This window comes from Myotis nattereri (genome assembly GCF_964212035.1).
Source record: "Myotis nattereri genome assembly, chromosome: 16".
Classification (NCBI taxonomy): domain Eukaryota; kingdom Metazoa; phylum Chordata; class Mammalia; order Chiroptera; family Vespertilionidae; genus Myotis; species Myotis nattereri.
Genome location: NC_138091.1, coordinates 23,967,551 through 23,987,708, shown reverse-complemented (window position 1 = coordinate 23,987,708; position 20,158 = coordinate 23,967,551). Strand labels below are relative to the sequence as shown.

The window sequence follows — 20,158 nt, the reverse complement described above, 5'->3', positions numbered from 1 at the left end:
ATTTCCACATAAGAATTGACAAGGAAATACTGAGGCGAAAAAAATGAGGGGGAATGTTTGGAAAATGTCAGGTGATCCAATTTGACACACTCAAAATATAGTTTTTCTGATTTCCTAAATAACAATAAAAATGATTATTTGCTCATTACAGGAACCCTGTTTTGATGGGGCACTTATAACCTTGATCAGTCAAATAGGTAGGACCAAAACACAGTAAAGGATTCTAGGCATAGAAAGAAATTATAGAAAAAACTAAAGGCCCAGTGCACAAAATTCGTGCATGGGTAGGTCCCTAGTGGCCTGCCGGCTGTCAGCCAGGGCCTCCCTTCCCCAGCTGTCGGACGCTGTCTGGGCCTTCCTTCATTCCGCGCTGCCCCTGGTGGTCAGCACACATCATAGTGAATGGTCGAACTCCCAGTCAGTAGAACTCCCGAGGGGACACTTTGCATATTAGGCTTTTATATATATAGATAGGCTATTGGGGAAAATGACAGAAAGAAAAAAAGATATGGGAGTTATCCAACTTGTTAACTACATATGCAGATTTTATAAACCCCATGCTGTGACCTATAAATCTGTATGACATGTGGGGCCAAGAACACCATCTCCCACCATAATTCAGGTCATTCCTACTAGTCTGTAACATCTAAATAACTCTTTGAACAGAGCAAGTGGCAAAGTTGCTTAATTTTTTTCATAGCTATTTTAATAAATACGTAGAGAGGGGCCAGTTTGTGGGGAAACATCTTTGTAACTTGGTATATATTATATGTTTCCCAAGCAAGTCTTCTGTCCCAAAATTTGGCTCCCTCAAATTAATTAAGAGCACTTAAGTTATGGATTTAGAAAACTCAAGATCCATTTCCTTAAACTTAATACTGTAATTTCATATAAAAATTCAGAGTATGTAGATTTATTTGCAAAGATAAGCATAGCTATAGTATTCAATATATTTACTATACACCATAATTCAGTCTAACTTCTTTTGCCTTGAATTTTTTCCATGCAATCAAATGCACAGATCTTAGTCAGTTTGAAGAGTTTTTATAATGGTATATACCTATGCCAACCATCCCCTTAAAAAACAGGATGTATAAAATTTCTTTTCATCCCAAAAAGTTCCCTTCATATCCCTTTTTAGTCACTTCCCCATTTTCATGACTTTCTTTTTCTTCACTATTGTTAGGTTTAATTGTTTTTGGATTTTCTATAAATAGAATCATACAGAATGTACTCTTTTGAGTTGAGCTTATTTTGCTCAGCTTAATGTTTTTGAGATTGATCTATGTTGTTGTGTTCAGTCTTTTTTTTTAGAAAACTAACACTTTTTTAAAAAAATTTATTTATTTCAGAAAGGAAGGGAGAGGGAAAGAGAGATAGAAACATCAATGATGAAATAGAATCATTGATTGCAGCCTCCTGCACAACCCCCAATGGGGATCGAGCCCACAACTTGGGCATGTCCCTTGACCGGAATCGAACCCAGGACCCTTCAGTCCACAAGCCGATGCTCTGTCCACTGAGTCAAACTGGTTAGGGCTGTGTTCAGTCTTTTTTATCACTATAAATAGTTTTCTATTTATTCATTCCTTCTATTGATGAGCATTTGGTTTGAATCCCATTTTGAGCTATTACATATTTGTACAAAAATATGTGAATATTTTTGTACAAATCTTTATGTAAATATCATGTTTTAATTTCTTTTTGGTAAATACCTAAGCATAGAATTACAGACTCATAGGGTATATGTATGTTTAATTTTATAAGAAACTGTTGAACAGTTTTCCAGAATGGTTGTACCATTTGATATGCCCATTAGCAATGTATAAGAGTTTCCGTTGGTTCACATCCTATTCAAATTTGGCGTTGTTAGTCTTTTTTATTTTAGCCATTCTGGTGGGTGGCAAATGGAATCTCATAGGGGGTTCTTTTTGTTTTACATTTCCTTATGACTAAAGATATCACCATAATCACCCCTTATTGTCCATTCATGTATGTTAATTTAGTGGGGTGTCTCTTCAAGTCTTTTGCCTGATTTCTTATTCAGATATCCATCCCTTTTGTTTTTTTAATCCTCACTTGAAGATATTTTTCCATTGAATTTTAGAGAAAGTAGAAGAGAGGGGGAAAGATAAAGAGAAATATCAATGTAAGAGAAACACATTGATTGGTTGCCTCCTGCACAAGCCCTGGGGCCCAGGCCGGGGAGGAGCCTGCAACCGAGGTACATATACTTGACTGGAATTGAACCCCGGACCCTTTGGTCTGCAGGCCGACGCTCTCAGGTGTCCATTTTTTTAATATTGATTTGTAGGAGTTCTTTATATAGTCTGGATACAAGTATTATATCTCATATATATCTTGCAAATATTTTGTCTCCATCTGTGATTTACCTATTCTTTTTCTTACTGTTTTCTTGATGAGAAATAAATTTTTTTAGTTTTAAAATACAGTTTAAACAACCCAGTTTAAAAATGGGAAAAGGACTTGAATGGACATTAATTCAGAAAAGATATACAAATGGTCAACAAGCACATGAAAAGAGATACTCAACATCATTATTCATTAGGGAAATAGAAATCAGAACCACAATGAGGTACCACCTCACACCACTAGAATGGCTACTAAAAACAGCAATAACAACAAAAAGGAAACTAAGTGTCGGAGAACATGTGGAGAAATTGGAACTCCTGTACACTGCTGGTAGGATGTAAAATGGTTTGGCTGCTGTGGACACAGTTGAGTATTCCTCAAAAAGATTAACATAGAATTGCCACATGACCCAGCAATTCTACTCCAAGGAATATACCCCAAAGAATTGAAAACATGTATTTAAACAAGTACATGTACACAAACGTTCATAGCAGTATTATTCACAATAGCCAAAAGGTAGAAATAACACAGATATTCACAATGGGTGAATTGATAAATTATGGCATATGCATATAGTAGAATATTTTTTAGCTATAAAAAGGAATAAAGTACTGATTCATACTATACAACATGGATGAACCTTGAAAATATGCTAAAGGAAAGAACCCAGACACAAGAGGTCACATATTATATGATTCTATTTATATGAAATACCCGGAATAGATAAATCCATAGAAACAAAAAACAAATTGGGGGTTACCTGAAGGGAAGAATCGGGAGCAACTGTATAACAGATAAAGGATTTCGTCTGAGGTGATAAAAAATATTTTGTAACTAGGTACAGGTGGTGGTTGCCTAAAATTATGAATGTAGTAAATACTACTGAGGTATTCACTTTAAAGTGATTGATTTGATTTTATGTGAATTTCACCTCAATTTGAAAATCCAATTTATACATTTTTTTTCTTTATAGTCAGTGTATTTTGTGTACTGACCAAGAAATATTTGCCTACCACAAGTTTGTGAAGATATTCTGTTTCCTTCTGCTATATGACTCTGGGTTTTATGTTTAGGTCAAATAACTCTTTTCAAATTAATTTTTGTATGTAGATTGGCATAGGAGTTAAGGTTTATTTATTTATTTTTATGCAGAGAACCAGTTGTTTTAGCAGGATTGTTAAAAAAACACTTTCCTGCCGAAACCGGTTTGGCTCAGTGGATAGAGTGTCGGCCTGCGGACTGAAAGGTCCCGGGTTCGGTTCCGGTCAAGGACATGTACCCAGGTTGCGGGCACATCCCCAGTGGGAGATGTGCGGGAGGCAGCTGATCGATGTTTTTCTCTCATCGATGTTCCTAACTTTCTATCTCTCTCCCTTCCTCTCTGTGAAAAATTAATAAAATATATTTTTTAAAAAACCCCACTTTTTGAATTAACATGGCTTTTAGGCAGAAATCAATTGACTGAATATGTATGGGTCTATTTCTATATTTTATTCTGTTCCTTTGATCTACTCGGCCTATCCTTAAAACCACACTATTTTGATTACTGAAGTGTATGCTTCCAACTACCGCCCCCCGCCTCAAGATTGTTTGCCTATTCCTTTACATTCCCATATAAATTTTAGAACCAGCTTGTCTGTTTAAAAGACCTGCTGGAAATTGCTAGCTGGGATCTCTTACATTAGTTGCCTACTTAGTTAATAGCAGAGTGGTCTAAAATGCATTTGAAAGGAAAATGTTTGCTTTATTTTATTCTTTCCTTCTAGGTTACAAGGCAAATGCAAGAACATGAGCAGGACTCTGAACTTAGAGAACAAATGTCTGGCTATAAGAGAATGAGGCGACAACATCAAAAGCAGCTGATGACTCTAGAAAATAAGCTAAAGGCTGAGATGGATGAACATCGCCTCAGATTAGATAAAGATCTTGAAACTCAACGTAACAATTTTGCCGCAGAAATGGAGAAACTTATCAAGAAACATCAGGCTGCTATGGAAAAAGAGGTGACTGATTCAGTATTACATTTTTTAAACTTTTTAATTTTTTTATTGATTTTTAGAGACAGGAAGAGAGAGAAACAACAGTTTGTTGTTCCACTTATTTCTGCATTCATTGGTTGATTCTTGTATGTGCCCTGAGGTTTGAACCCACAACCTTTGCACATCAGGGCAATGCTCTAACCAACTAAGCTACCCGGCCAAGGCTCAGTATTATTAATTTACTTATTCTAGCTTTTGATCATCTCAGAATTAATCAAGGTAGCATTTTGGTGTTAGTGTATCTGTTCCCAGAACCAAGCAAATCAATTGGGGAAAAGGAGAAATATTTATATAACATGTACAATATCAAGTACTGAATCTGGAAACCAATAGACATGGGATCATCTCCTGATGTTGATAGCTTTATAGTGTCACAGTAGTAAGTCATTCAACTATTTTCGGCCTTTGGATTCCCTGGTAATTGAGGAGTTTGAGAAACTCATCAATAGGTGGTTTAGGTTTCAAAATATAATTCTTGATTCTCTTCTCTGTATTTTTTGAAAACATTTAAAAAATTTGTAGCAGGATTTTTATGTCAGAATAATTGAAGATTATTATAATATACACAACATGTTAAAGGTTATAAATTGAGAGATTAAGATTTAGCCCATTTGTTTAGTATGATAATGGTGTATTTTTAAGCAGTCTTGTCATGAGAAATCTTTTCTTCTGTTTTTAGTGTCCCATCTGTTTCATTTTATTTATTTATTTTTTTAATATATTTTATTTATTTTTTACAGAGAGGAAGGGAGAGAGATAGAGAGTTAGAAACATCGATGAGAGAGAAACATCGATCAGCTGCCTCCTGCACACCCTCCACTGGGGATGTGCCCGCAACCCAGGCGCATGCCCTTGACCGGAATCGAACCTGGGACCCCTCAGTCCGCAGGCCGACGCTCTATCCGCTGAGCCAAACCGGTCTCGGCGTGTTTCATTTTATTTTGAGAGTCACATTTTTTCAAGGAAAATGAAAACTTCTCAGTAAATTCACACAAAAATCATTAAATATGTCTGGCCAGTCCACATTGAGGCATTGTCATTGTTACCCTTTTCACCGCCCCCCCTCTCCCCCCCCCCAAAATAAAAGAAGAACCACTCTCTCAAAATAGTAGAGAAGTTGGCAAAATAACTTCTGGTGTAAATACATACTTGATTTTGAAATAATTTGTGAAAGAATGTACAGGTATTTAGAATCCTGTTAGGCTTTGGGTAGTGTTTTTAATAACTTGAGAAGAGGTAGAAATTAGCATATTTGCAAAAACAATTCATGAAATAAGATGTGCAATATAATTACAGATTTGTTTAAAATATATATGTATATATAAATATATGCATGAAAAAATTAGGAAGAATACCACCAAAATGTTTATATTGGTTATTTCTGGGTGCTAAAATCACATAAGATTTTTCTTCTTTGTGTTTTCTGTATTTCCTAAATTTTCTACAATAGATATGTATCTAATATATATAATCAGAAGTAAAACAGATGATACATATTATTTTAAAGATGAATTTTATTTTCTGACTCTCCTAAAATTCATATAATAAAAGATCTGAGTAATAATAATAATTTGGGAATTCTTATTTTGGTAATGTTTATACTGATTTTATATTCTTGGGGAACAAAGGTATCATTGGTGATATGTATTAAACTGCTGCTTTGAATCTATTTAACTAATTTGATCCATTTTTTAAAATTTCTTACAGGCTAAAGTGATGGCCAATGAGGAGAAAAAATTCCAGCAACATATTCAGGCCCAACAGAAGAAAGAACTGAATAGCTTTTTGGAGTCCCAGAAGAGAGAATACAAACTTCGAAAAGAACAGCTTAAGGAGGTACTTATTTTATAAAAATAGTCAAGGCAGTTATCTGATTGTTAATTATATCCAATCTGATCAACTCATAGAAGCATTAGGATAAATTTCTCTTTTAAATTTTTTTTTTTTTAATTACAGTTGACATTCAATATTAGTTTCAGGTGTATAGCCTAGTGGTTAGACATATAAATTATGAAGTGATCTCCTTAATAAGTCTAGTGTTCACCTGGCTCCATAAATAGTTATAACGATATTATTGACTATATTCCCTATGCAAAATGAAGTTTTCTTTTGTTGCTTGTGTTCACTAAATGTATATCAGTTCTAATGAAGACATTGATTATAATCAATTACTCATCAATGAACTAAGATCCTCAGTTGATTAAGATCCAAAAAGAAACATCTGAAAATATAATTTTTTTTTTAAATATATTTTATTGAGTTTTTACAGTGAGGAAAGGAGAGAGATAGAGAGTCAGAAACATCGATGAGAGAGAAACATCGACCAGCTGCCTCCTGCACACTCCCCACTGGGGATGTGCCCGCAACCAAGATACATGCCCTTGACCGGAATCGAACCTGGGACCCTTCAGTCCGCAGGCCAACGCTCTATCCACTGAGCCAAACCGGTTTTGGCTGAAAATATAATTTTACTTATAATAGCTTTCCTATGCATTTATTAAGTAACTGACTTGTCCCATTGTGTGCATACACATATACCCTTACATTGAGAGCTACCAATTTATGTGGTTTTTATTTTTTTGTTGTTTGAATATTTTATGAACTAAAGTTGCAAAGAATTGGTCTCTTTCTTGATAACGGGAAAGACCATAAGGTTAGTAATCTCTGAAAAATCATTTTATACCTAGGAAAGATGGCTAATTTATATTTATTTTTAACCTAAAAGGCATTTGGTGATGCCTTTTAGATTGAAAATATACTAGTGTTAATTAGCATTTTAGGGTTTGCCTCATTGAGTATATTGTCAATGCTCTCATCTTACCCAATAAAATGCATTTTTTCCATTTATTAGTTTATGAGATGTTACTTAAAATGCTGTAGTAAAACATTGGTTTTGATTGTTCAGTGGTTATTAATGCTAAATATTAAATGCCATTCATGAGGAAGATCTCTGTTCTTCCATGGTTTTGTTGATTTTTCTATTTAATTTTTAATTCTTTTACATTGAGTCTATCCATAATTTTTCAAAAAAACTTAATATTTAGACTGTTTAAAATCAAGAAGTGAAACATAACTGTATTTTAGCCCTAATTTTAATTCACATACTATTTTTACCTGAAATCATTGCCTTCTGCCACAGAAAAGATTAAAGAAAGGTGTGTTTTATTTCATTTACCAGTCATTTTGTGCTTTTGAAGCTAGAAACCATCATAAATTCAGCTGTGCGAAGTTAAAAGGGTATGCATGCTTTCCGGTGTACATTTCTCTTTCCTGTCCTACTTCATGGATAACTCAAGAAAAAGGAAAATATTACCTACCTCCTTAAGGTCATTGCCCTGCCTATTCATTAGAGAGGACATAGGTAAAATATTTTATTTAAATACTAGAGGCCTGGTGCATGATTTCGGGCACCGGTGGGGCCCCTTGGCCTGGCCTGTGCCTTCTCACAATCCAGGATCCCTCAGAGGATGTCTGAGAGCTGGTTTTGGCCTGATCCCCGCAGACCAGGCCGAGGGACCCCACCGGTGCACTATCAGGGTCAGGGAGGGTCCACAGGAGAGCTCCAGGGTGTGTCTGGCCCATCTCATCCAGTCCCGGTTAGCCGGACCCCAGCAGCAAGCTAACCTACCGGTAGGAGTGTCTGCCCCCTGGTGGTCAGTGCACATCATAGCAACTGGTCAAACAGTTGAACAGTCAGACACTTAGCATATTAGGTTTTTATTATATAGAATAGGATATCAGATACCAAATGGTACATTCATGTAGTTAATTTTTAAGTATTTTGAACTCAGTGGTTTTTTTATGTTGCTAGGAGCTAAATGAAAACCAGAGCACTCCAAAAAAAGAAAAACAGGAGTGGCTTTCAAAGCAAAAGGAGAATATACAGCATTTCCAAGCAGAAGAAGAGGCTAATCTTCTTCGACGTCAGAGACAATACCTAGAGCTGGAGTGCCGCCGCTTCAAGAGAAGAATGTTACTTGGACGTCATAACTTAGAGCAGGACCTTGTCAGGGAGGTACGTTTAAATGATGTGAAATCAGGGTAAAAAAATGTATACACATTTTGAATGATTATTAATTCCAATGAGTTGAATTTAAAAAGTAAAAAATATTAATTGAGCCATCAGCTGTAAAGTATGTATACATTTTTTGGGACACCCTATGTGTCACTCACATCCCAGCCTCAAGGCCTTTGCACTTACACTTCCTTCTGCCTAAGTCCTTCTTCCCCTGATATCCATGTGACTTGCTTTCTCCCTTCTTTCATACCTCTCTTCACATGTCTCCTCCTCAGAAATTCCTTCCTTGATTGCAAAATCCTTCTCCCTTCTTAAATGTTTTTCTTTGTATTCTCTCTCTCACACATACAGGCACTTTTTTGGAGGAAGTCTCACTTCCCCACTAGAATGGAAATTACATGAATTCACAGGCCCTGGCTGGGTAGGTCATTTGGTTAGAGTGTCATCCCAATATGCCAAGATTGCAGGTTCAATCCCTGGTCAAGGCACATACAAGCATCAACCAATGAATGTATAAATAAGTGGAATAACAAATCAATGTTTTTCTCTCTCCCTCTCTCTCTCTCTGTCTCTCTCTCTCTCTGTCTCTCTCTCTCTCTGTCTCTCTCTCTCTCTTTCTCTCTCTCTCCCCCCTCTGTCCCCTTTCCTTTCCTTTCTCTCTAAAATCAATAAATAAGGTTTTTTTAAAAGAAGTTATATGAAGTCATGGATTCTATTTGGGTCTTTATATGCTTAGTATCTGACTCATAGTAAGCATTCAGTAAACATTATATTTAATAAATACTAAATCCATGAATAAAAGAAGTATTAGCTTTTAAATATGAAAAAATTAATTGGATAATTTATTATGCCTTTGATCTGCAATGGATGCCATGAAGTGTATGTTACCATTTGACACATTTATTTTCACATAAAAGTTCTTAGTTTATTAATCCTCTCATGAAAAAACTGCACAATAACCACAGATAAAGTCACTAAATAATCTTTAATCCTGTTGTCCAATCTCCAGCTCATTTTTTGCTAGCACCAACATTGGCCTTTGCAGTTCCCCTGACTTTCTTCATTCTATTCTTACATTCCTTTTTCTGTTTTCTTGAGGTCTTCTTTTTCCCATGCAGGCCATGTCTTGTAAGCATCTATGTTTGGATTCACTTTTCTTTGTGTAATCCAAGGAATCCTAAATCACGCCAAAGCCAGTTGTCTTGCCACCACCAAAATGGATTCTGAATCTTATACACAAAGATGACATCTGGTGTGCTTACACATTTTGGCTAGTTTTTCCCGAGTTTCTGTCTTAGGTACTGTTGCCTTTCCAGTGTGTAAAGAACATCAGTGATCATTTGTTTCCACTGAAGTAGTCTGTTGGTCATGAACTTCCTGATCCAGATCGTTATTGTGTTGTTCATGATGATGGCCAATCTCTAAGCACATGGGAGGCAAAAAGTCATTTAACACATTTATAATCATACTAGAGGCCCAATGCACGAAATTCGTGCAAGTGCCTTGACCCCGGCCCCCCGGCTGCCACCACCGCAGCCCCTGCCTGCTGCAGCTTTGGCAGGAAGGAAGGATGTCTGGAAGACCATCTGGTCTAATTAGTATATTAAGCTTTTATTTTTTATTTTTGTTTGTTTATTTTATTTTATTTTTTAATATATTTTATTGATTTCTTACAGAGAGGAAGGGAGAGAGATAGAGAGTTAGAAACATCGATGAGAGAGAAACATCGATCAGCTGCCTCCTGCACATCTCCTACTGGGGATGTGCCCGCAACCCAGGTACATGCCCTTGACCGGAATCGAACCTGGGACCCTTCAGTCCGCAGGCCGACGCTCTATCCACTGAGCCAAACCGGTTTTGGCATATTTGTTTAAATATATTTTTATTGATATCAGAGAGGAAGGGAGAGAGGGAGATAGAAACATCAGTGATTCAGAGAGAACCATTGATTGGCTGACACCTGCACGCCCCCCACTGGGGATCGAGCCCACAAACCCAGGCATGTGCCCTGGACTGGAATCAAACCCGGGACCCTTGAGTCCACAGGCTGACCCTCTATCCACTGAACCAAACCGTCTAGGGCTACGCTTTATTATTATAGACAATTAGACAAATCCTGAAACTCTTATACTAGTGAAAACAGTAGATCTCATTATCAGAGGTACCTGTGAGCATGGATAAATTTATTTCCAAGAGTGACTTAAAATAAGCTTCAAATATAACATAATTATTCAAAGGCATTGAGTCTGGCATGGAGAAATGGGTAGTATTGGTAAGAGAATAAATTGAAACTGCCCTTTTGAAACATAATTCAGAAGCAGCGCTTAAAATGTAATATGCACCCCTGGCCAGTGTTCTCAGTAGTTAGAGCATTGGCTCATGCACTGAAGAGTCTCGGGTTCAATTCCAAGTCAAGGGCACGTCCCTGGGTTGCAGGTTCCATCCCCTGTCCTGGTTGGGGCACATGCAGGAAGGCAACCAATCAATGTGTCTTTCTCACATTGATCTCGCCTCCCCCCCACTACCCCCCCCCCCCCACCACCCCACCCCACTCCACCACCACCCTCCCTTTCACTCTCTACAAAAAAAACAATGGAAAAAGTATCCCTGGGTTAGGATTAACAAAAAATAAATAAGTAAAATATAATATGCACGTATGCTTTTATCCATCAAATCCATTTCTAGAAATCTATCCTTAAGAAATAATAATGTAATTATATGATGCATCACACATGGATATTTATTGAAAATTTGTTTATAAAGCAAAAAAACGGCAAGATTATGGTATTGCAAAGCAGTACTTACTTAAAAATTTTTAAAAAAAGATCTGCATGTACTGATCTGATTTGTATATATGTCCATTATATTATTAGATGAAGAAAGCATATTACATGCCTATATTGTATATTATTATTCACTTTTTAAAAAACTATATGTTTTTCTGTAATAGATATGTTATGATGAGCTGGGGAAGGTTGAGAAACATTTGCAACAAACTGTTGTCCTCTGGAAAAAGGGTTTAGGCAAAAGGGGCAAGTTTGATTTGACTTCTACGTTTTGTGTTTGTGTGTGTGTGTGTGTGTGTGTGTGTGTGTGTGTGTGTGAGTGTGTTGTACTCTTATTCTTATTATTTATTTATTTTTTTCACTTTTGCACATTTTAATTAAATTTATTGGGGTAACATTGATTAATAGGATCATATAGTTTCAAGTGTATATTTCTGTGATATGAAATCGTGTATTGCACTGTGTGCCCATCACCCAAAGTCAAACCATCTTCTGTCACCATGTATTAAGCCCTCTCCAGCCCCCGCTACCCCACCACCCCTTTCCCTCTGGTAAGCACCACACTGTTGTCTGTGTCCATTAGTTTCAGTTTTATATCCCATATATGAGTGAGGTCATGTGGTTCTTAGCTTTTTCTGACTGACTTCACTTAGCATAATATTCTCAAGGTCCGTCCATGTTGTTGGAAATGTCACTATTTTGTCTTTTCTTATGGCTGAGTAGAATTCATTGTATATATGTGCCACATCTTCTTTATCCAGTCATCTACTGAAGGACACTTTGGTTGTTTCCATGTCTTGGCCACACGAATAGTGCTGCAATGAACATAGGGTGCATAGATCTTTGCAGGTATATGTTTTTGAGTTTTACAGGTAGATTACCCAGGAAAGGAATTGCTGAGTCTTATGGTAACTCTATTCTTAATTTTTTGAGGAACTGCCAGACTGTTTTTTTGTTTGTTTTTTTATGTTTTTTTTTAAATATATTTTATTGATTTTTTACAGAGAGGAAGGGAGAGAGACAGAGAGTTAGAAACATCGATGAGAGAGAAACATCGATCAGCTGCCTCCTGCACATCTCCCACTGGGGATATGCCCGCAACCCAGGTACATGCCCCTGACCGGAATCGAACCCGGGACCTTTCAGTCCGCAGGCCGACGCTCTATCCACTGAGCCAAACCGGTTTCGGCTCAGACTGTTTTTTATAGTGGCTGTACCAGTCTATATTCCCAGCAGCAGTGAATGAGGGTTTCCTTTTCTCTACACCTCTCCAGCACTTTTTCATTACCTATCTTTGTGGATAATAGCCATTCTAACAGGTATGAGGCGGTATCTCATTGTAGTTTTTATTTGCATTTCCCTAATAGCTAGTGAAGTTGAACATCTTTTCATATAACCGTTGGCCATTTGGGAGAAGTGTCTGTTCAGGTCCTCTGTCCATATTTTAATTTGATTAGTGTTGATTTTTATAAGTTCTTTATATATTTTGGATATTAAACCTTTGTCAGAACTGTTGTTTGCAAATATCACCTCCTATTCATTCAGTTGCCTTTTTATTTTGTTATTGGTTTCTTTTGCTCTGCAGAAGCTTTTTAGTTTGATATAGTCCCATTCATTTATTTTAGCCTTTACTTGTCTTGCTTTTGGGGTCAAATTCATAAAATGTTCTCTGCGACCAAAGTTCACAACTTTAAAACCTATGTTTTCTTCTGTGTATTTTATTGTTTCAGATCTTACATTTAGGTCTTTGATCCATTTTGATTAATTTTTGTTCATGAGACAAACTGTAATCTAGTTACATTTTTCTGAATGTGGCTTTCCAGGTTTCCCAGAACCACTTATTGAAGAGGCTTTCTTTTCTCCATGGTGTATTTCTGGCTTCTTTGCTGAAAATTCTGCCCATATACATGTGGTTTTATATTGGAGCTCTCAATTCTATTCCATTTCTGCCAGTGCCATGCTGTTTTGATTATCATAGTTCTGTGGTATAATTTGAAGCCAGTTAGTGTGATACCTCTGGCTTCATTCTTTTTTTCATTGCTTTGGCTATTTGGGGTCTTTTGTGGTTCCATACAAATTTGATGACTTTTTTTGTTCTGTTTCTTTAAAAAATAACACTGGGATTTTGATGGGAATAGCATTGAATTTGTATATTGCTTTGGGTAATATGACCATTTTAACTATGTCGATTCTTCAGTCTATGAACACAGAATATCTGTGTTCATTTCATTGTGTCTTTTTCAATCTCTTTTAATAATGCTTTTTAGGTTTCAGTATATAGGTCTTTCACATCCTTTGTTACAGTTATTCCTAGGTACTTTATTCTTTTGCTTGCAACTACGAAAGGAAATTTTTTTTTCATTTCTTTTTCTGAAGTTTCGTTGTTAGTATATAAGAAAGCAGTGGGTTTTAGTACATTGATTTTGTATCCTACAACTTTATTGTTTCTATTAATTTTTTGGTGGAGTTTTTGGGATTTTCTATATACAGAATCATGTCATCTGCAAATAGTGACACTTTTACTTCTTCCTTCCCAATTTGGATGCCTTTTATTTCGTTCTCTTGCCTGATTGTTAGGACTTCTAGAACTATGTTGAATAAGAGTGGTGAGAGTGGGCATCCTTGTCTTGTTCCTTATTTTTTAGGAAAAGCCTTCAGCTTTTCATCATTAGTGTGATATTGGCTGTGGGTTTGTCATATATGGGCCTTATTATGTTGAGATACTTTCCTTCTATACCTATTTTATTGTGTTTAAAATGGATGTTGTATCTTATCAAATACTTTTTTTGCACCTATTGATAAGATCGTATGATTTTTATCCTTTCTTTTGTTAATGTGATGTATTACCTTGATCGATTTGCATATGTTGAATCATCCTTGTGCCCCTGGAATGAATCCCACTTGATCATGATGTATTATTTTTTTAATGTGTTATTGTATTCTACTTGCTGGTATTTTGTTTAGGATTTTTACATCAGTATTCATCAGCAATATTGGTATGTAGTTTTTGTGTGTGTGTTATTCTTGTCAGGTTTTGGTATTAGGGTTATGTTGGCCTCATAAAATGTGTTAGGAAATATTGCCTCTTCAGTTTTTTGGAAGAGTTTGAGAAGGATAGGTTTCAAATCTTCTTTGAATGTTTGGTAGAATTCACAGGTGAAGCCATCTGGTCTGGACTTCTGTTTTTTAAAAGGTAGGGTCTTATTGGTTTCAACTTCCTCACTGCTAATCAGTCTATTTAGATTTGTCAATTTTATTAATCTTTTCAAAGAACCAACTCTTTGTTGTATTAATTTTAACACTTGTTCTTTTTAATCTAAAGAAGAAAATAATAACAGCTTTTTAAATACTCATCCTAGGAGTAAGGGTATTTTTTCCATTGATTTTTAAAGAGAGTGGAAGGAAGGGGGAAAGGAGAAAGAGAGAAACATCAGTGTGAGAGAGACATATCGATTAGTTGCTCCCACATGTGTGTTTGGAACCTGCAACCCAGGTACCTCCCATTGGCCAGGAATCAAACCTGTGACCCTCTGGTGTGCAGGCTGATGCTCTAACCACTGAGCAAGTCGGCCAGGGCAAGAATTATAACATTCATTGAGCATCGTGCCATGTATTATTCTGAGAACTTTCCATTTATGAACTCATTTCATTCGCACATTAAATCTATGAAATAGCTAGATTGTTATCTCTTATTTTGAGAAGTGATGAAACTGAAGCACTGAGAGTCTAAATAACTAACCCAAGGACTTACTGTTCCTAAGTAGCAGACCCAGGATTTAGAATACAGGCAGTCTAGCTCTTGAGTCCATGTTCTTAACCACAACACTATACTGGGTATACTATATGTAATAGAATTGAAGAGTATACTCTGAAAAAATTCAAAGGATGACTTAGGGACCTCTTCAAATATATAATTAAGAAGCAGTACATAAAAGAAGGAAAGGAAAAGGACATTAAGCTTCTTCAGATAAATTTATCTTAATCTTATTTCAAAAAATAGTATTAATGAATAGTAAATGACAAGGATAAGAAAATTTATGCTACTAATTGCACATTTCCTACAGTAAAAGTTATAAAATTCTAATGTTTACTATGCAGCCATTATTGAACTTGGTTTTTACATTTCTTTTCTGGTTATTCTGTTTCTTAGGATATTTTTTCCTGCCATTATACGGCAGTAAATTATACCTTTTGTCTCTTGTTTTTTGGATTAGGAGTTAAATAAAAGGCAGACCCAAAAGGACTTAGAGCATGCCATGCTACTGCGACAACATGAATCCATGCAAGAACTGGAGTTTCGTCACCTCAACACAATTCAGAAGATGCGCTGTGAGTTGATCAGATTACAGCATCAAACTGAGCTCACTAACCAGCTGGAATATAATAAGCGAAGAGAACGGGAACTAAGGCGAAAGCATGTCATGGAGGTTCGACAGCAGCCTAAGAGCCTGAAGGTACCTTTAGCCTAAGCTTGACAGGGAAAAGGGAAAAAAGGCATCCACGTAAACAGTAAAAGGTCTAAGATAGATGTCTGTCATAAAGAAATTGAATAAATTTTTTTCTTCTTTTCATTTTAAGCATGATAGGTTAGTTTTAATGTGCAGTGTCTGTAGCTACAGACTTTTGCTTATGTATTTCTCACCAAATACCAAAAACTAGCAAAACTTAACTGCAGGAAGTGCCATCAGTAAGAATCAAAATTTTTATATTAAATGTACCCAAATGTTCAATGCTATATTACATGTCAACATGCTAACCTGTTGGCTTTTTCTGTTTCAATTAATTCAGTTTGGAATCTTATTTGCTCTAAATGTGATTTGTATCCAAAAAAGTCAGTTCCTAATTAGTACAAAAGCCAGTGAATAAAATATGCCTTTTTAACTCCTCTCCCTTCATTGTCTGTGCACATCTGAGGAAAAATAGTGGAATCATAGCAGAGCTTTAATTTTTATACTTGCTTTGAATAGAGGAATTCATTCACATGATATAAAATTTGAAAGATACCAAAGTACACTATAAAGTTAAAGGTTACCCTTCCTCCCCTTTGTCCCTCCAGCCACCTGGTCCAACCCCCTTCACCAGAGTCAACCAGAGTTAATAATTCCAAGAAATTTTCGAGTTTTATAACTTGTAATAAATATGTGAAGGAGTATAGTCACATGAATCGTAATAAACTAAAACTACACAATATATAGGCTATCATCCATATTAGTACCTCAATTAATCTGTATATGTCTGTACACTTTAAACTTTATATCAAATAAGGCCCAGGTCCCACAGTATTTTCTTTTTAAGCCCTTTCCTCTTTTTAAAACTATTTGATAATTAAACTAGAAAACTGTTCTTGGTCTTAACTGAAAAGCTGTCCTGGAGTGAAGTAAAATTCATTCACCGAGGTATTCTGTGTTAAAATCTTAAAGCTGCACCACATCCAGTGGTATCCCCAGTTCTCACCCAATTCCTTTCAAACAGGAAAGGAATCTGTCCATCCACATAACCTTCTTTAGTTGTTGCTTACAAAAATAGGAATTCATAATGATTTTTTAGATTTATTTTGTCTTTTTAGTGGAAAGAGATATACTCTTTTGGTAACAGAATAGATAATTTCCCACAAAAGATTTTTTAAACAACATGTCTGTGAAATAATTAATTAGTTTTAAATTCAGCAGCAGCCAGAAATAAACCAAACTGAAAGCTTAGTTTTTATGGTCATACCACAAATCTGATATGACTGCATTTCTGTAAGATAGTTGTTTGATTTTCTTTTTTTTCCTTTATTGATTACAGTATTACATATGTGTCCTTATCCCCCTATTGTCCCCCCCACCCCACCCCCGCTCATGCCCTCACCCCCCTGGTGTCTGTTTCCATTGGTTATGCTTATATACATGCATACAAGTCCTTTGGTTGATCTCTCCTCTTACCCCCACCCTCCCCTACCTTCCCTCTGAGGTTTGACAGTCTGATCGATGCTTCTCTGGATCTGTTTTTGTTCATCAGTTTATGTTGTTCATTATATTCCACAAATAAGTGAGATCATGTGATACTTATCTTTCTCTGACTGACTTATTTCACTTAGCATAATGCTCTCTAGGTCCATCCATGCTGTTGCAAATGGTAGGAGTTCCTTTTTACAGCAGCGTAGTATTCCATTATGTAGATGTACCACAGTTTTTTAATCCATTCATCTGCTGATGGGCACTTAGGTTGTTTCCAAATCTTAGCTATGGTAAATTGTGCTATAGGGATGCATATATCCTTTTTGATTGGTGTTTCTAGTTTCTTGGGATATATTCCTAGAAGTGGGATCACTGGGTCAAATGGGAGCTTCATTTTTAGTTTTTTGAGAGGAAACTCCATACTGTTCTCCACAGTGGCTGCACCAGTCTGCATTCCCACCAGCAGTGCACAAGGGTTCCTTTTTCTCCGCATCCTCGCCAGCACTTGTCATTTGTTGATTTGTTGATGATAGCCATTCTGACAGGTGTGAGATAATACCTCATTGTCATTTTGATTTGCATCTCTCGGATGATTAGTGACTTAGCATGTTTTCATGTCTCTTGGCCTTCTTTATGTCCTCTTTCGAAAAGTATCTATTTAGGTCCATTGTCCATGTTTTGATTGGGTTGTTTATCTTCCTTTTGTTAGGGTTGTTTGATATTTAGCAACCCTTCCTGTTTCCTGTTGTTGGAGCCTTTTCAGTTTGAAAGCGTGTCAACAATAGTCTGATTTTCACAGAAAGTGAGGAGAAAACAATGTTTTACAAACACAGTCAGACTTTGAATAGAATGCCTCCTTCTGATGACAAATGAGCTCAACAATTCCCATAAAGGCCTGGCCATGGCCAGTGTGGCTCAGTTGGTTGGGCATCATCCCATGCACCAAAAGGTTGCTGGTTTGATTCCAGTCAGGACACATGCCTGGGTTGCAGGCTCTATCCCTGGCAGGGAGCATGCAGGAGGCAGCCAATATATGTTCCGATCTCACATCGATGTTTCTCTCTCTCTCTCTCTCTCTTCCCCTCTCCCTTCCTCTCTACAAACCAATAAAAAATCTTAAAAAAAAAAAAAAAAAGAAAGAAAGGAATTCCCACAAAGGAAATTATTCTATTACTTTTGTATTAGAATAATTTGGATTATTTAATCACATAAATGTTTATGTAATTCATGTTTATCATCATCCTAAAAAGAGTTGTCCTCTCCTTTGCCCCATAACTTTTGTTTGATCTTTGAAATATTAGTAAACTCAGCTAATTGCAAGTAAACTGACTTGCAAGTTTTTATTTGTGGTGTTGTTAAAGAGTAAACTATTCTTAAGTGTGTTTCTACCTAGTGTGTTCCCTGAAGGAAAAGACCAATTGTAATAACAATATTAATTATCAATACCCTTTTTTATGGGGTGTGTCCCAGACCATGTAGTTGGAGTTGAGATTGTGATTAGAAGAAATTGGAGCAAAGTGTCTCAAATAAGGAACAGAGTAAATATGCTTATTTTCTACCTGAGAGATCTGATAAAATATTGTCTGTGCTTTAATATTTACTACACTTGTTGCTTGAGAAGAAATTTAACTTTCTGTCATCAATATACACAGTAATCAAAACTAATTTTAATATTTATTCATTAGCTAAACTTACTAGCAGAGTATTGAGTATTGCTTGAAATACTGTGATAAATGAGGGTGTTGGTATTCTAATGATTTAAATTAGAATTTTGTTATTAAAATGTATAGAATTTAGTGATCTGGCCCAATAGCCAAGTGCAAAAGTACCTGTAACCTATGATTTCATCTTTTATGTTTCCTTTCCCTTTTTCCTAGTAGCCTTTTTTTTATGTAAGCATAAGGTATGCCAAATGCCATATGTTAAAAATTATATACATCTATTTTTTTCTTCCCAGTCTAAAGAACTCCAAATAAAAAAGCAGTTTCAGGACACCTGCAAAATCCAAACCAGACAGTACAAAGCATTAAGAAATCACCTACTGGAGACTACACCAAAGAGTGAGCACAAAGCTGTTCTGAAACGGCTCAAGGAGGAGCAGACCCGGAAGTTAGCCATCTTGGCTGAGCAGTATGACCACAGCATTAATGAAATGCTATCCACACAAGCCGTGAGTTTGTTTTATTGAGGCAAAACAATTTAGTGCCCCCATCCTTCTACACCTGATTAAAATACTAGTTGGAAGTGATAGCTCTCCTGCAGCTTGGGCTCTCAGCATTGCGTGGAAGCAGGTATGATGTATATAGAATTTTCATTGGTCTATTTAGACGCAAAGTTCTAAAGAGGCTTTTTGCCAGTACCTCTCAGGTCTTTAGTACATATTCCAAAAGCTTATCAATATTAGAGCAGCAGTGCCCTGGCCGGTGTGCCTCGTTTGGAGCATTGTCCCATACACCAAAAGGTGGCGGGCTTGATTCTTGGTCAGGTAACATATCCAGGTTGCAGGTTTGATCCCCAGTTGGAGTGTATATAGGAGGCAACTGATCTGTGTTTTTCTTTCACATTGATGTTTCTTTCTTTTCTCTCTCTCTCTCTCTCTCTCTCTCTCTCTCTCTCTCTCTCTTCCTCTCTATAAAAAAAAATCAATAAAATTAAAAAACTGAAAAAGATTAGAGCAGCAACTTTGCTAAGCAGTGGGCAAGAAATAGTACTATAGTGCCCAGCCAGTGTGGCTCATTGGCTGAGCATCGACCATGCACCAGGAGGTCACTGGTCCAATTCCTGGTCAGGGCACATTTCCGTATTGGAATCCAAATGGTCACATTTGAGTGCATCTATAATAATAAAAGCGTAATATGCTAATTAGACCTGACAGCCGAATGACCTTCTGGACATCATTCCGGACAAAGCCGTGGTGGCGGGGGCCAAGGCAGAGGCAATTAGGGGCAATCAGGCAGGCAGGCAGAGTGGTTAGGGGCGATCAGGCAGGCAAGTGGTTAAGAG

General features: G+C 36.6%; 1 protein-coding gene across 1 annotated transcript in view; it reads left to right on the top strand.

Moving 5' to 3' along the window:
- Positions 1-20,158, top strand: part of TAOK1 (TAO kinase 1) — a 111,787-nt gene that overhangs the window by 79,206 nt on the left and 12,423 nt on the right. The window contains exons 15-19 of the mRNA XM_081109557.1: positions 4,140-4,376; positions 6,120-6,248; positions 8,224-8,427; positions 15,431-15,670; positions 19,113-19,325. Of these exons, the coding sequence (XP_080965683.1) occupies positions 4,140-4,376; positions 6,120-6,248; positions 8,224-8,427; positions 15,431-15,670; positions 19,113-19,325 (1,023 nt within the window). The remainder of the gene's footprint in view (positions 1-4,139; positions 4,377-6,119; positions 6,249-8,223; positions 8,428-15,430; positions 15,671-19,112; positions 19,326-20,158) is intronic.